Below are 17570 nucleotides of genomic sequence, written 5' to 3'. Positions count from 1 at the left end.
GGGCTCAAAACCCTTCAATGGTTTTGCATTGATCTTCCGTTAAGGATAAAAACGTCTTAACTGAGTTCTAGAAGGCTTCCACCGCCTTCGCCAGAACCCTTGCCTCCCCTTTATTCCTTCAAGTCCCAGCTCAGACACCGCGTGCCCAGGATCCTCTGCGACCCCGAGACGAGATCTGAGCTCCGAAAGCCCCCGGTTCCAGTTCCACCGCTCGCGGCAGTGACTACTGTTCGCTTGCCCTTTGGTCCTCGGTAGAGTTTAAACCCCACGACCGCAGGGCTGGGGATCTGCTGATGCCCACAGTGGGTGGCGCGGTGACAAGGCCACAAGACCCCAGCAAGCTAAAGGCGAAGACGGGGCGGGGTCGGGGACCGGGGGCGGTGCTGGCCCCGCCGGGCGTGGGGCGTGGGGCGCCGGGGCGGGGCCGCGCGCAGAGGGGCCGCGCGCCGGGGCGCGGGGGCGGCCGGGGGGCCGGCCGGGCCCGCCCCTCTCCTCCTCCTCCCTCCTCCTCCTCCGACCTCGGCCGCCCGCGCGCAGTCGGCTCCCCCGCGCCGAGTTTCCTGTTTAAGATGGCGTCCCCCGTGGCAGCGCAGGCCCGGAAACTTCTGCGAGACCTGGCGCTCCGGCCCCCGCTGCTGGCGGCCAGGTCCCAGGTGAGCGCGCCCGGTGGCTGGAGCCGCGCGGAGGGCGCTGGCGGGGCGGCCGCCTGCCCGGGTCCTCCCGGCCCTCCTCGTCCTCGCCGCCGCCTGTTTCCTCCCGGCAGCGGGTGCCCGGCGGTGCGGGCGCTGCACCCCCGGAGGCGACGCGCGGAGCTGCTCCCGTGCACGTGGGAGACCCCCCTCCGCCCCCAGCCCCCTCTCGGGTGTGGACCCGGGGCCGAGGAGGGCGACACCCAGCACTCAGCAGTCGCTGGCGTCGGTTCCCTGGGCCCACGCGGAGGGCGCCGGCACCGCACCTGGCTCCGCCTGGCAAGTCGAGAAGTTCTCGGGCCGGGTTTAGGAGACCTGAGGTTTTACCATCCACGTTGCCAGCTCTCCTTTAGAAACGTCTCGACCTCTGAGCGCGTGTGTTAGGCCACGTGAAGAACATGCCCAGAAACTCATCCCAGCCTGGCTGGTATTAATGATTCACCTCCCTGAGGAACTTTCTCCGGGGGGACAGTTTTTGCAGATTTCAGGGGCGCCTGAGTTGGCAAAATGCGGGGGTCGAGGAGGAAAGTGGGAAACGCTCTCCCTTCCCTGCAACGAGGAATCAGCCTCGTCACAAACACACGTCAGAGCATTCCCCCTGTCCACTTTCTCCTCGTTTATAGAGAATAGAAAGCTCAGGGGCCGCGGGTGGATGCCGAGTAGCTGTTCAAACTTGGCCTCCTGCAGAATGGCACGAGCCGAAGTATTCAGGAGCCTTTTGGGGGGTTAAAAGTTGGTGATGACTCTTGGAGAAATCACTCAACTGCTCAACCTCTGATTGTCCACAGATAAGTTCTTCCCCCCCTTTAAAGAAAGGGCAGCGTGGGGCTCAGCCCCAGCTGAGCAACGTCCTTGTTCATTTTCCTCATTTTTAATTTATGAGAGTCAAATTATCACATGCAATTTTAACCAGGATATGCATAACATAGTTTTTAGGAAAATTATAAGATAGCTACCAATGATTCTTTGAGTTACTCTAAGCGTTGGCTAATTATATGCAAGGTTTTGTTTTTTTTCTTTTTTCCCCTCTCATTTCCTGACTTCTCATTTCTCTGTTTTTGTTAACGTAAATTTAAAAGGTGCTAATACTTATTACTGTAATATCCTTAATAGGCACTTGACAGTATGGTGGGATAGTGGAAAGGAATGGCAGTTTTGTCTAATTAAAATCACTAATAACTATTGTAATGCAGCGAGGAGAATACCTCCAGGTGATCAAGTCCTATTCATTATTTAAGTGTTACAAAAAACAACTGTAGTGCTAACTATGAGTGCAGACTTGAATTGATGAGACACATAGGGCCCTGGGCAGTGAAAACTCAAGCAAAGCTTTAATTGTACAAGGAACCCAAGTGTTTAGGCGAGGTGTGATAGGGCTTCCTGCCTAACCAAGAAGTGAGATCTGAACGCAACACTCCAGAGAATCTGTCTGGGGACAGATAGCCTTGGTTTGGCAAGACTGGGCAAAAGGTTCTGTTACCTCGCTCCATCCAGCAGCTTTGATTTACATCACTCTTGGATGATGTGTTACCCTGTAAGCACAAGGTTTCAAAGATGAGAATTTTTTAGAAGTTCGGGTTAGTGCTTAGTGCCCAAGAACCAGAAATGGACATTAGCCAGTATCTAGTGCAACCAGCTTATTTCACAGGTGGAAAATTGAGGCCTAAAGAAATTCAATGACTTGTTCAAAGTTATAAAGAGAGTTTGTGACAGAGCCCCATTCCAGAATAGTTTACTTTTAAGTTTCTGTTACACCGGGCTGTTGCTTGGTGAGTGTAGACTTCATGAAAATGCGTCATGTCAGCATTGAGGTTAGTCTGCTTATCAAGTAGCCACTATATAACATTCAAGTCCTAGAACTACTGACATTTAAATTAAAAAAAAAATTTTTTTTTAAACTTTATTCATTTTTGAGAGACAGAGGCAGAGCGTGAGCGGGGAAGGGGCAGAGAGAGAGGGAGACACAGAATCTGAGGCAGGCTCCAGGCTCTGAGCTGTCCGCACAGAGCCTGATGTGGGGCTCGAACTCACGAACTGCGAGATCACGATCTGAGCCAAAGCTGGATGCTCAAGCGACTGAGTCACCCAGGCGCCCCTAAATTTTTTTTTTTTTTTTATAAATCTCTTAGAATTGACAGTATTAGGAGAGTATTGCTCATGACTTTTAAGGTACTTTTCAAATTCTTGGGTACTTCTTAGTATCTCTTCCAACTGAGTCTCCTTTGGTGTTGTGCGTACCTACTCCCTTGGCCACGGCAAACATTACAGTTGAACATGACCCCCTTTTCCCACGAACCTTAAAAATCCTAAGTATTTTCAGAAATTTGTTGCCACTCTTGCCTCACACCTAGTTTTTACTAGGGCCTCGTGCAGAGCTGTTGGGTATGCAGAGATAAAAGGCCCAGTTTCTGCTTTGAGAAATAACTGTAACCACTCAAAAAGATGTCCCTAGAATGACACTTTAGCTCCCTCCCTTCTCCCACCCTGTAGTTAAATTTAACATTTGACACATATTCCCGAGGTTTAATGTCATTGAAATTTCTTATTTCCTCTGCTCTTGGCTTCAGTTATTTGACTTATGATTGATGTTATAGTCTTAGAAAGCCTGCTTTAGCCATTTCTTATTTTACATACATTTTTTATTTAGTCTATACCTAGGACAGGACTGTTCTAGGTGCTGATATTTGGGAGTAGAGAACAAAGCCGGCAGAGCACATGGCCACATCATACTTGATTTTAATGGGGGTGGGGAAGGGCTAGACTGTACATACATACATAAATAATGATGATGATTTCAGCCAGGGACAAATGCTACACAAAGGTAAAATAGAATCCTGGGATGGAGAATGAATAGCTTAGCCAAGAAGGTGTAAGTAGATTAGGTGGTCAAGGTAAACCAATTTGATAAGGTGGGGTTTTTGTTTTGTTTTGTTTTGGCTTGATTTTTTTTGTTGCAATGTAACACATGTACTGAAAATGTACATATTATAAATGAACAACTTGAAGGGTTCTCACAAACGGAACATGCCCAGGTCACCAGATTCAGATAAAAAAACTAATCATTTAGTGGCAACCCCGAGGGTCCCCTGGTGTTTCTACCTGTTGCTGCCTCCACCCTGGAAAGGGTCACCAAGTCCCTACACTTACACCACCAAACCATGGTCTTGTTCCTTTCTGTACTTATGTAAATGGAATTGTACAATATGTAGTCACACGTTCAATATTAGGTTTATGAGATCCTGGAGGTGACTTTTTGACATTTGAGCTGAGACCTGAGTAACCAAAAGTGGCCAGCCAGGTGAAACTTTGGGGAAGAGTGTATTAGGCATAGAAGACAGCAAGTGCAAAGGCCCTGAGGCGGGAGTGAGCTCAACATGTCCAAATAGTTAAAGAGGGGAAAGTGGTAGTACCAGTAGTAGCTTGAGGTAGGCAGGGGCCAGATCATGTGGGGATTTGCAGCATCTGATAAGGAGCTTTTAAGAGTCTAGAGTGGATAAGTGGCTTGCTCAAAGTTATTTAGCTAGTAAAAAAATAGCTGGGTCTGAAACCCAGTCCTGGCTGCTAAAGATGAGGCATGTAATTACTGTACTGTGTAATTCCTACTGCAGACGTAGGCTGGCTTTGGAAACTTTTAGGGGGAATGTTCTGTGAACTCAGTACTCTAGTAAAGATCTCATCATTGTTAGGGGATTTCTCACATGTAAGGGCTGTGTTGCTGTGTCCAAATAGTCCTCCAGGAGAACAGGGTGCTGTACTACATGGCAATGTCATACAGCATGACACGGCTGCGGTGGGCACAGAGATGAGCCCACTCTGTAGGTCAGGTCACATGGGAATTTTGGTTGAGGGCACAGAGTTTCAGTGGTTAATGATAATCCCAAACGTGGTATTGTTGCCCTTCTGCACACGTTCCCTCTCATAATGGCAGGGTGGGGTTTGCGGAGCTGCTGTGTGGTGAAGGGTAGACCTTGTGGGAAACACACCCTGTCAGCTGTGGAGTTGTTGTGTGGTTCTCTGCAAAGCCCGGAGCTTCTGTCCAGGAACTCCTAGAGGAACACGTGGTTTTGAAGGAAACTGTTTAAGCCCATGCCCCTGCTGTTGTATTCTTCTAAGTGGGTGGCTCCAGCTTAATTTTCTGCTCCTTCAGGATGGAGGAGGAGAAAGAGGGATGCGTGGCTTTTAGAAGTGAAGGACTAAAGGTCCCGTGTAAGTCCTTATCAGCTAAATGAGCCTGTGGAGGCTGGGCCAGAAGTTGTGACTCACATATTTGTGCCTTTTGCCTAAAAGAATAAATATCTGACTTTTTTTTTTTTTTTTTTTTTTTACAGCTGCAATTTCTTCTGTTAGAGGAAGAAATCTATATCAGATAATTTAGAAGCTAAACTGTTGACCTTCTGTGTGGGGAAGACCTTTAAGTGTCCCAAGTTGGTTTTGTTTACTGTAAATGAAACTGATCTTTTATGGGCCAGGGATGGAGTGCGCAGACCCATGGTTGTGAGAACGTTGCTGCCTGTGTATCGCAGCCCTGTTCCCCAGGCACAATGCTCAGAAAGTCGCTGAAATAATACCTCATATTTTGGGAAGGAAGAGAAATTATCTGCCTAACCTCAGATCATTTGTCCTTCAGTTCTCTTTACTACTCAGTGTGGGATTGTCACTTGATTTATCACTTTCTGTTACTCGATGGAAATGTTTTGCCTCAAGAACTTGAGAGATTTGCCCACGTTTGAGCAAATTGTAAAATCAATATCCTAATGAAACTTTGGGAGATAATACTCGAGTTAGTCTGGTGAAGAGGGAAGTGGGGAGGGCTCTGCAGGTGGGGTGGGCAGTGTGCAAAAAGGCAGAGGGGAGAGAGAACGTGGGGGAGAGTGCAGGAGTCAGTTCTTGCCATCCCTTTTGTATGGAGAAGGGAGAGGCAGGTATGTAACTGAAGGTGATCTTCTAGACAAATGGGGAAGGGGGACGGGCTGCAGAAAGCCTAGAACTCAGCATGCATAGAATTCCATCCTAACTAAAAACCAAGCAAATATTGTTCATTTTTTAAAAGAGTTTATTTATTGCGGTACCTGGGTGGCTCAGTCAGTTAAGCGTCCGACTTAGGCTCAGGTCATGATCTTGCAGTTCGTGGGTTCAAGCCCTGTGTCGGGTTCTGGGCTGATAGCTCAGAACCTGGAGCCTGTTTCAGATTCTATGTCTCCCTCTCTGCCCCTCCCCAGCTTGGGCTCTGTCTCTCTTTCTCTTAAAAGTAAACATTAAACAAAAAAAAGTTTATTTAGTGAGTTTTTTTTTTTTTTAAGTTTATTTATTTGAGAGAGAGCAAGAGAGCACATGGGTTTCGGGGGGGGGGGGGGGTGGTGGTGCGGGGAGTAGCAGAGAGAGAGAATCCCAGGCAGGCTCTGAACTGTTAGAGCAGAGCCCAACTCGGGGCATGAACTCACAAACCATGAGACCTGAGCCAAAGTCGGACACTTAACGGACTGAGTCACCCAGGCGCCCTGCAAGTATTGTTCGTGTAGTTAGTTTTCTGAACACTTGGTCTGTGCCTGGTGGTATTGGGTATAAGCTCCCTGAAGGCGACAACTATGTCAGTTTAGTTCTTCCCTGTAAACCCAGTGTTGACGAGAATGCCGGGCATGTCGAGGTTGCTACATGACTGAGTGAATGCAGATGGGAGATACACGGCCCCTACCCTCAGGGGGCTCAGAGTTTGGTGGCAAAATTGGCGCGCAAACCAAGCATTGTACTAGAGCATGTGAATGCTGCATTTGGGCTGTGTTTTTGGTCCTCTCAGCGGCTGTGCTTGTTCCTGCACTGGGGGGCTTGCTGTGCTCTCCTTCTGAAACATTGTTTCCTCTGCTCCCAGACCTGTTCTCTTCCTTCATTAGCTCTCTGACTCCATGTTAAATCTTCAGACAGGGCTTTCCCTGAATATTTTATCTGATTCTGCCTCTCCCCAGAGATGTCTCTCTACCCCTTACTTGCTTTATTATGCTAACGTTTTAAAGTGTGGTGATTTATTGTGTTTCTTCTTTGTATATTTATTTATTGTCTGTCTTCTTCCCTCTCTAACAAATAGAAGATTGTAAGCTCATTGAGGCCGAAGATTTTCTTATGCACTACCAGTTTCTCCAGCTCGCCTGACAAGGTATTCAGTAAGCTTTTGTGGTCTCAGTGACTGAGTGTGGTTCATAGAGAAGAGGAAAGGGCAGGTAAGTAACAGAAGTTGAGCAATGATGCAGACAATCGAGGCAAGCGAGGAAGGAAGGGGCTGTAGCAAGTCTAGTTGTGAAAGGACTTTCATAATAAGACTGTTCATTTCGCATGTGCGCAGAGACCCTATGCAGGTGATCTCTGCATACCATTTCTTTAGCCCTTGCAACATTACTGCTAAGGAGGTTGTATTGTCTTCATGACACATGTAAGGGAACAGTCACAGAGAGGTCAAGAGCAACTTGCTTAATTACAGTTAGAGTGCGAGCAAGTCACCTGCCTCATGCTGACAAGCCACTTAGGCTGTTAAAACATTAAACCGTTGCTAAAGGATCCTATTTGGGCGGAAACATCCGGTTACACTGATTGCTTGCATTTCCCAGTCTCTCTGCCCCGAGTGGCTTGTGCTGACTCAGGTGTACTGATCTGTGTACCAGGTTGTCTTCTCCAGGCTCTTATCTGACTCCTTCCCTGGCTTCAGGCTCTGCGAAACAGGGTAACAGAGAAGAGGGTGTGAGTTCTGCATTCAAATCGAACAATATTCAAATTCTGGGTCTGCCAGGCTCTTGCTTTACAAACTGTTGAACTTGGTTGAACCTCGATTTATTGTTCTCTGAAAAGGGATAAATCTCATATGTGGTTACAGAGAGTACATTTGACATAATGATATGGTTGGCTCACAACGGTTATTTTTCTTACGGCGAATTTGAAGCTAACTTTACTTGCATTTTTTTATGCTTTACTAAGCTAGAAGCATTTTCCCTTCTCAGATCTGATACACATGTATTGTTTGCTGCCATCTCAGGGTTAGGCACTAGCTTGGTGTTTTCCATATGTTTTGTTCCCTTGAATCTTTGCACCAACCACGTGGGACCGAGATGATCATTTGCCATTTACATCTGGAGCCCTTGAGGCTCAGACAGTCCACGGCCTGCCTCCTGTACCCCAGTTCTACATTATTCTGCAGGGCGTGAAGAAGAGGGCGTGAAGTGAAGGTCTGTAGAAGCCCAAGGTAGCAGTGGGGAAGGTCACGTGGTGAGCTCCGTTGCACCATCCTGGATGTGGCTCATTCCAGAAATGTTTGCACATCTTCGTGTTTACTTAGTAGTAATGGCTTCTGGCCCTCATGTGCGTCAAAGGTCTGAGGTGGCGGGGACACCTAAAGAATAGACTGTAGTCACAGCCAGTCCCAGGTGCCTTTTGCTGTCTGCCCAAGTGTGGAGCACTGACTGTAGCGTTTCGGGGATTCTGAAGTTGTGAAATTGCATTGCTTTTGCAGGGTGGGCTCCGGGGGTGCTCCTGGAGGACAGAGCTTCCTGGCATTCTAACTGCAGACTTGGATCAGTGTGCAGGTGACACGGCTAGCTTTTGCCTCTTTCAAAAATGGTTCCAAAAGGATAGCACTTCAGCACCAGTCACGAAGGCATAGATTTCTTAGGCTTAACTCTGTAAAGTTTATTTTTGTTTTGAAATTGGAGGGATTTGGTATAATGTATAAATTGATGTTGGAGACATGGCCAAGCATTAGGGGTAGTTGTGTGCAAATTTGGGACCTGTGGGGGGGTGGTGGCATGTGGGTCTGGTGTCTCTTTTCCTACCACTTCCCGTTTCTCCATGTGCCTGGCCCGCTTCCATTTCTGGGCTGTCCGGGTACCAAGGTTGTGACTTGTGGGCACCGAGGAATTCAGGAGGGCTGCCTTGTGGAGTTTCGGGTGGCGGGGCAGTCAGAGATGAGGCCGGAGACCAAAGCAGGGGCACCATGCTGCTGATCCTGGCGTCTGGTATTGGAGTTAAGGTTTATTCTTGAGGGCAGTGGAGAATCATTGAAGAGTTTAGATAGTGAGGCAAAGGGGGAAGTTTGAAGCTTTAGAGGACCCTTTCTGCATATAGGATGGAGATGTGGGGGGGGAATGTTGCAAGCATGGGGCTCCCTTGGGGGACTGTGCACTGATTCAGTGCCCTTAGTAATTGTATCAGGAGAATGTGCGTAAGGCAGGACTGGGGTCAGACTGTCTGGGTCTAAATCTTGCCTTAAACACTGATAATTCTTTTGATCTGTAAGAATTACGTATTTTATTACAAGACTAACTTTTTCACATTTCAGCATCTCTGAAAACTAAACTTTTTTTATTTGAGAAGGAGAGAGAGAGAGAGAGAGAGAGAGAGAGAGAGAGAACCCCAAGCAGGCTCCACGCTCAGCATGGACCTCGAGATGGGCCCTCATCTCATGACGCTGGGATCATGACCTGAGCCAAAATCAAGAGTCAGATGCTCAACTGGCTGAGCCACCCAGGAGCCCCTGAAAACTAAACTTGTTTGCATACTTGTGATTGATCTACAGGTTTCCTTTTTTCTTCTTCCTCCAGTTGTACATAACATGGGAGAAGATGGGGGCTTGCACCAAAATTAGGTTGGCTGCATAATTTGTTGCCAGGTTGGGATACTTTGAAAGTGACCGTGAGCACTGTGAATTGTTACCACACCAGGGCAGCAGGTGTAACAAACCAAGACTGTTTCTGGAAAACCCTAACTGAAGTGGATGAAATGTTGGTAGTGGAGGTAGGAGAGAAAGATTGGCATTATTAAGGCAATATATTGGTCAGGAGCCATGATTTCTTCTGATCCACAAGGTGTTGCCCCCTCCTATCCTGTGCTGAAAGCAAAAAGGTGATAAAAGGCTCTGTACCATCCCTGAGCCGAGAGGGTGGGAGCAGCCACTCTGGTTATAAAATGTCCCTGCTTATCTTTACTCCTAGAACCAAGTACTTTGACCCTATGGCTGGGTGTTCTCTGGACACTTTGTTAGGGCCTCAGAAAAGGAACGTGCAAATAAAGGAAGAGAAATAGAAAGCCCCATACATCTGCCAGCCTTCCCAAGCACAGATGTCTAAACCTGAGCACAGTGACATGCTTTCCCAAGCCTGAAGCCTTTTCTGGTGTTAATGACATCCTGGGCCCTGTTGAAATGGTGCATTCTGGCTTTGTTATTTCCTTCTGTGCTCTCAGTCTTGTGTGGGTGGTGCTGATGCTTCTTAAATCTTCTTTGGTTGAAAGAGACCTGCTTGGACTTATTGCAAGAAGAATAAAAGGTTTATTGAAAGGGACAGGTACTAGAACTCAACACTAATCTTCCTTGGTGTTGGCTCTTCTGTGCCCTTTCTGTACTGTAACCAGTCACTTACTCATGGTTACATCTCTTTGTAACTTCTGCCTGCACATGACTTTGACTGTCCAGTCCCATGCCCACTTTAGCCTCCCATCCCCAAAACATCATCTAGCTTCCATCTCCCAGAATAGTATACTTTTTAGGAGAAAACCTTGTTTGTCTAGCTCACCATTTTGTATTCACGTTTGGGTCACTGGCCAGCTGATAGATGGACTGTTTGGCATAAGGTATCTACCCCCACCCTGCAGCCCATGGCTAAGATGGGGGGCGGGTCTTAGGAGCAGCACCATGGTATTCCCCACGTAGCAGAGCTCTGCATGCAGTGTTGGGGGGGGGGCGTGGCCTGGTCCATTAAGAACATCATTATATTTTCCATCCTTTGTGAACTTCTTGTCTCTAAGATCACATTTTCATGATTGATTTGTTTCCTTTTTCACATTTCCAACTTTCTGAAGATTTCCTTGGGGCGCCTGGGTGGCGCAGTCGGTTAAGCGTCCGACTTCAGCCAGGTCACGATCTCACGGTCCGTGGGTTTGAGCCCCACGTCGGGCTCTAGGCTGATGGCTCAGAGCCTGGAGCCTGTTTCCGATTCTGTGTCTCCCTCTCTCTCTGCCCCTCCCCCGTTCATGCTCTGTCTCGCTCTGTCCCAAAAATAAATAAAAATAAAAAAAAAAAAGTTGAAAAAAAAGAAAAAAACAAAAAAGATTTCCTTATGATTCACCTTTTTTGTCTGTGTTGGACTCATTTACCAGAGTTGAAGAAAATGGCAGTGGGCCTTGTTTTAGACTGTTTTCTTATGATTACAATGAAAAATATTTCTCAGGAAGGAATTATTAAGTGGGAAGATGGGTTGTCATGAGCAGTCAGCTCATTTGTCCAAATACCCAAATGAGTATTTTGAAGACACGTGTAGACAGTGGGCTTCTATGAGCCCAGGGCGCTTCCTCAGCTTTACTTGGAAGAGTGTTCTGCGTTGAAGTAACCTAGCTTCTCTTGTGGGTTGAAGTGGTTCACCTCCACTTTGCGCTTCCCAAAGAGGATGTGTTTGGGTCTTTTTGCCACCACTCAGTAATGAGCTGCTTTCTTGGGCACATCCTTCAAGCTACGTGCAGAGGCCGCTGGTTCCCACACCAGTCCCTGGTGCAGTCTGCTGGGACTGAGGGGGCAGGGTTCATTTCATTCAAACGCATGGTTTTGTGAAACTTACTTATGTATTTTATTTGTAAGACACACGCTTTCCCCCCACACTTCAATGTCTGAATTCCAGGTGTGTTTTACGCTTGTGCCATAGATTGATTGGGAGGTTTTTTCCCCAATGGTTACATAAAGATGGTACGAAAACGCTGTTGTTTGTTAGGTTTGATGAAATTACGCTGTGCCTGAGCTTTCTCAACTGCAAAATGGGGAGAGGTAGAGTAGTCACCCCCCAGAGTTGCACTGAGCATTAACTGAGCTCATGCACACCATCTTAGCACTGTGCCCTAAATGGTTAATAAATATTAGTCATTGGTTTTGGTATTTTTATCACTAACTATAATCATAAAGGCTTTATTTTCATAAAAGACCCCCTTTGATCTTTCCCCCATCTTCCCTCTAAATCCGCTCAGTGCCTTGGCTTGTAAGAAAGGTGGGTAATGGAACCACAGGATAGAGACTCAGAAGAGTCAAGGTATGGAATGACATGAGGGGCGAGGACGAGGCTGCTTGTGGTCCCTTGTGTGTGCTCGGGTGTAGAGGAAGAAAATGAAAATCTCTTGGGAAAAGGACTTTCTTGCCTCAGCACTGATTGGGAGTGGAGACCAGATTTTTAGCCTTACCAGAAAATATTAGTTTTCCCCCGATCGATGGACCTGTCTTCACATTTTTATAAGGAAACTACGGTATCGTTTGCTTGATGTCCCCCCATTTTCTGATCCTGCTCTCCTAGTTGCTGTCAAGATGCTGTGGTTACAGTTGCCTGGACTTTGAAGGACTTATTTGGGTTAACTTACCTTTGAAAAGAAGGGGAGGAAAACCACATTTAATATGCACTCTTATTCCAGCCTTAGGGCTTACATAGGCCTTTAATAAGTAATATAAAGAATGCTGAAAGTTACTAATTATTTTTGATTAAGGGAATAAACTATTAATGGTGAGTGTTTCTTTGTTAAGACTCAGAACTCTTTTTTAAAGTGACATATCATTAAACTTGAAAACCAACAATATAGGGAAAAGAAGAATGAATTTTTCAGTTGATAGCTTTTTTATAATTGGCATGAAAAAATAAATGTGCTATTTGGCCAGTTAGAAAAACGAGATACATTTTGAGATAGTGGAGTTGTAAACTAATTTAAAACGATGAAGAAGGGTGAATGACCAAGTGTTGAGGAGGCTCCTTTGAAATGGAGGCAGAACTGTTGTGATTGGTCCTTGGGGAGACTGAGCCTGTGGTGTAGGTTCTGACATCGATTCAGATGTATGGGTTTTCCAACACCACCAGGCGATTCTCAGACACCAGTTGAGTGTCCTGTAATTCAACTCCGTTCTCACGCTGCTTGCTGGAGATAATGTCACATCCCACAGGTCAAGGGCTCAGTCCTAAAACTTCTGGCTACCCCCTCCCTCACACCAGTCTCAAGTCCACATTGTCACCCATGCTTCTGACTGACCATAGATTTGCTGTTTATGTGATCCCCCCCCCCCCCCCGGTTCATTCAGTCTGCTAGAGCAGCTCCTGGGACTTAGAGAAACATTTTACTTACTAGATTACTACTGGTTTCTTACAATAAAGGCTGTAAGTCAAGCACACCCAGGGCAAGGTGTGCTATTAGAGTTGTACAGCTCCCATGCTCTCTGAGCACACGACTCTCCCCGGGTCTCGGTGGGTTCACCAGCTCCAGAGCTCCCAGAATCCTGTAGGTCAGGGATTTTTATGGAGGCCTCATCACCTAGGCATGGCTGATTGAATCTTTGGTCATCGGTGATTGAACTCAGTCTCTAGCCCCTCACTCATCCTTTAGGAGGGATACAACTGAAAACTCTGACCCTCTGATTACTAGCTTGGTTCCCCTGGCAACCAGCCCCCATCCTTAGGTGGGGTCCAGGTCACCTTGTGCACATAACAGACCTGTATCACTCTCATCACTTAGGAATTTCCAGGGGTTTTAGGAACTCCATACTAGGACCATGGATAAAGACCAAATACACATTTCTTATTAAAGTCACAACATGGGGGCGCCTGCGTGGCTCAGTCAGTTGATCATCCGACTTCGGCTCGGGTCACTATCTCGCGGTCCGGGAGTTCGAGCCCCGTGTCGGGCTCTGGGCTGATGGTTCAGAACCTGGAGCCTGCTTCCGATTCTGTGTCTCCCTCTCTCTCTGACCCTCCCCCGTTCATGCTCTGTCTCTCTCTGTCTCAAAAATAAATAAACATTAAAATTAAAAATAAATAAATAAAATCACAACATCCCAGGTGCTTTTAGGATTGGAGTACCAAATCTAAAACTCGTAGCAGGGCATATTGGGAGCGTAATGGATGCTTTCTTTTTTGTCTGATAAAGGTTTACGGTGAGGCTTTTATGAGTGGTATAAAATTGATTTTATAACTGTATTTTATATAAAGTATAATTTAACATGGGGAAACTTACAGAGTTAAACTTCAGATAGAGATGAGAGAAAATTATTAAGTTCCATTTCCATTAAAAGGCTGCAAGGGAGTATGACATTTCATTTATCTTAGTATTGGCAGTATATCAATAATGTTATGTCTACAGTAATCCATGAGTTACAGTATTCCTTTCTTGAAGATATTTTGTTCTGTGCTACAGGATGAGTCTATTTTGCCCCAACATACTTCAAAGTATTTTTTTAATAGGCCAGAAAAGAATCCTTTTCTTGGACCTTTGAAGTTTTAAATAAACAATATTGTTGTAATTTAAGTAAAATTAATTATGAATGCAAAACAGTGTTTTTGTGATTGAATTTTGGGATGTTGAGGGAAGTAGCAAAGGGATTGCTTTTTTGATTCAGAATTTGAAGCTGAAAATGCCTTTTATGTCTCTGAAAACCTTGTTTTTCACTTCTCATGTTTCTCAAGGTACTAAAATATGTGTATCTATTTTTTATTTAAAAATTTTTTAAATGTTTTATATTTGAGAGAGAGAGAGAGAGAGAGAGACAGAGTGTGAGTGGGGTAGGGCAGAGAGAGAGGGAGACACAGAATCTGAAGCAGGCTCCAGGCTCTGAGCTGTCAGCACAGAGCCCGACATGGGGCTCGAACTCATGAACCGCAAGATCGTGACCAGAGCTGAATTTGGATGCTTAGCTGACTGAGCCACCAGGCACCCCTGTATTTTTTTATTTAAAATTTTTTATTAATTTACTTTTTAATTTTTATTTTAATTTTGTAAAATATACGTAATGTAAAATTGTCATTTTAACATGTACATTTTTGTGGCAGTAAGTACATTCACACTGTTATGCAGCCATCACCACCAGCCACGTCCAGAACTTTTTCATCTTCCCTTACTGAACTTTGTACAAATTACATACTAGCTCCCCATTTTCCGTTCTGCCAGCCCCACAAGCTGCCATTCTACTTTCATTTTCTATGAATTTCACTCTGGGGACATCATGTAAGAGAAATCATACAATGTTTGTTGTTTGTGTCCTTTATTTCATTTAGCATAATGCCCTTAAACCTCACCCATACAAGTGCCAGAACTTACTTCCTTTTTAAGGCTGGATTATATTCAGTTGTGCGTGTATACATTGTATGTTTATACGTGTGCGTAACATTTTGTTGATCCATTCATTCATCAGTGGACACTTAGCTTGCTTTTGCCTTCTGTCTTGTGAATAATGCCTCTGTGAGCATGAGCGTACATGGATATATATTTTCTATTAACGTTATCCTGAGTAGAAATGTTGTCCGATGTATAGTTTGAACTATATTTCCCGTTTCCCATGTCGGGTTAGAATGTTTAAGAAACAACTTTGCTGTTAATATTTTCTTAAATATTCATATTTTATTCTTCCAGTGAGTATTTGTTAATGCATCACTTGTTAAATGCACTTACTAGGCTCAGAAGATGGTAGGTCGGTAGGACACTAGGGCACACGGGACAGATGCTGCCTTTAAGGAATGTACAGTCCGGTCAGGTGGAGACTACAGAGAAATGGTCAGTTACAGGGAGAGGCGTTTGGTGTTGTAGAGGGCTCCCCAGGGCTCTCTGGAATGCAGCAGCACCAGTACCGTTTCTCCGGGACTCGCCTAGACAGTGGCTGGTCATAGTGTCTGTTTAGAAACCTCAAGTTGCGCTCATGCAGGAATGGACTCCTGACACTTCCCGCCCGCATTTCATGGGCCGAGCCTGGTGCTGTGCAGTGGAAGAGGACTGCCTCATGGCATCCTTACAGTGATCCTGGGAGGCAGGCATTCTTACTGCCATCACCAAGCCCATTTTTTAAAATATTTATTTACTTTGTAGAGAGAGATTGGGAGAGTGAGCCGGGGAGGGGCAGAGAGAGAAGGGGACCGAGGATCCAAAGCAGGCTCTGCCCATGCAGGGCTGGAACTCAGGAACTGTGCGATTGTGACGTGACCGAAGTCGGATGCTCAACCAACTGAGCCACCCAGGCGCCCCCACCAGGCCCAGTTTTAAAAGGGGCAGACTGTGGTTCAGAGACTGCACAGAGCTGCTGTCACAGCTGTTGTCCCACACGGCTCCTTGCGTTGCCACTCACATCCGTCTGTTCGGTTGTGCCTGTCGTGAGTTGAGTGGTGTCTCCTCCCAAAACAAATTTATACTTCAAGGCTAACCACTAGTACCTCAGAATGTGATCTCATGTTGAGATAGCATCATACAGAGATTATCAAGTTAAAGGAGATTACTAAGGTGGGGCCTAATCCAGTGAGACTGGTGTCCTTATAAAAAGGGCAAATTTAGACTCAGAAATGTTAGTAGGCAGAACACCCATCTGAACATGACGAAGGAGCACGGTGATGCTTCTCTCAGTGATGCTTCTCTCAGCCGTGGGACAACAAAAAAGGCCGGCAAGCCAGCAGAAGTGACGGGAGAGGCACCGCCTCAGAGGAACCAGCCTTGAGGACACCTTGTTTGCAGACCTGTGACCCAGTATGTTACCCCTGAGCCCCCGGGTCTGTGTTACTTTGTTCTGGCAGCCATAGGAAATGAACATGGTGCCTTTTGTGGTTGCGTCACTTGCAAGTTTCTTGACTCATCTTGAGCTTTTCCATCCTGGCCCTTTTGGCCTCTCTGAGTTTATCCTAGAGATGTGTATCTTCCATAGCTGCTTGGAAAGCCAGCTTACAGACCATGAATACAGGTTGTCTTGGTTTATGCTTCATATATTTGTTTTTGAACCAAACATTGTTTCCCACTATATTATTCACCAGTGTGGGTTTGGGAAGCTCTGACCATTTCTGAAAGTGAGGTCATTTTATTTTATTACATATTTTTACTTTTATTACATATTTTTACTTTATTTTGAGACAGGGAGTGTGAGTCGGGGAGGGGCAGAGAGAGAGGGGCAGAGGATCCCAAGCAGGCTCTGCGCTGACAGCAGAGAGCCCAATGCAGGGTTTGAACTCATGAACCGTGAGATTGTGTCCTGAGCCAAAGTCAGACCCTCAACTGACTGAGCCACCAGGCTCCCCAAAAGTGAGATCATTTTAAAGCAGGAAGAATTGCAATTAAGAAGAATATTCTAAAGAAATAGGGTGTGAGGTTTGATATCACTTCCTAAATAGGAATTGGGAAATGTGTTGACTGCAGCAAGAAATTGAAATAAATACAGAACCTTACTTATTCAGATGTGTCATTTCTGGTATTGTCCATTTGGCTTACGTAAAAAACAAAGTTCATAGTTTTTTGATCTCACCCAGTTCTTAACCATTCTCTGTATTCAGACAGCTCATCCAAAGTTAAACAGAGAACTACGTTTTAAAACTTATGTACAGGCCTTTTAAAAAAACAGTTACATAACTTATTCCAGCTGATTTTGTAATCAGAAGCTTAACACTAAGCACTGTTTTTCCTCAGTAGTATAAAGTTGAAATTTAAGAATAATCAGCATGCAATCAAAAGCTGATTATAAATGAACAATAATGAACATAAAAGTGAAATCAATTCTGAGGGTTATAATGAAAGAAAAAAGGAGTAATAGCAGTAGTTGAAAAAGGAGAGTAATAAAAAGAGGTTATGCTAATAGGCAAATAGTGGATGAAAATCAGCAGTGATGTTCTATGGAATTCTCAAAGAGTTTGGGGGAGAATGGGAGAAACAAAGATCGTGTAAGAGTGATCATAAGAGCCAAAATGTGTATAGTTGTATGGATTTACTGCCATAGATGCAGTCATCTAGGAAAAGTAGAGTTTTAGGAACGAATCACATCTGGTTCTGGATGCTGGCAGGTGGCATGGAGAGAAACGGTTCAATTGTATCTGACAATGTAAGACATTCAGCTTCTCTGAGCCTCAGTTTCCTTATTAAATGGTTTAA

General features: G+C 45.5%; 1 protein-coding gene across 1 annotated transcript in view; it reads left to right on the top strand.

Annotated features, from left to right (window-relative positions):
- Nucleotides 1-483: 483 nt before the first annotated feature.
- The window catches only part of SUCLG2 (succinate-CoA ligase GDP-forming subunit beta), a 278731-nt gene continuing 261644 nt past the window's right edge, over nt 484-17570 (top strand). The window contains exon 1 of the mRNA XM_047842935.1: nt 484-653. Coding sequence (XP_047698891.1) covers nt 570-653 — 84 coding nt within the window. The 5' untranslated portion in view covers nt 484-569. The remainder of the gene's footprint in view (nt 654-17570) is intronic.

Source organism: Prionailurus viverrinus, chromosome A2 (assembly GCF_022837055.1).
Source record: "Prionailurus viverrinus isolate Anna chromosome A2, UM_Priviv_1.0, whole genome shotgun sequence".
NCBI lineage: Eukaryota > Metazoa > Chordata > Mammalia > Carnivora > Felidae > Prionailurus > Prionailurus viverrinus.
Note: the sequence above shows the minus strand (reverse complement) of the source record. Positions and strands in the feature narration are given on the sequence as shown.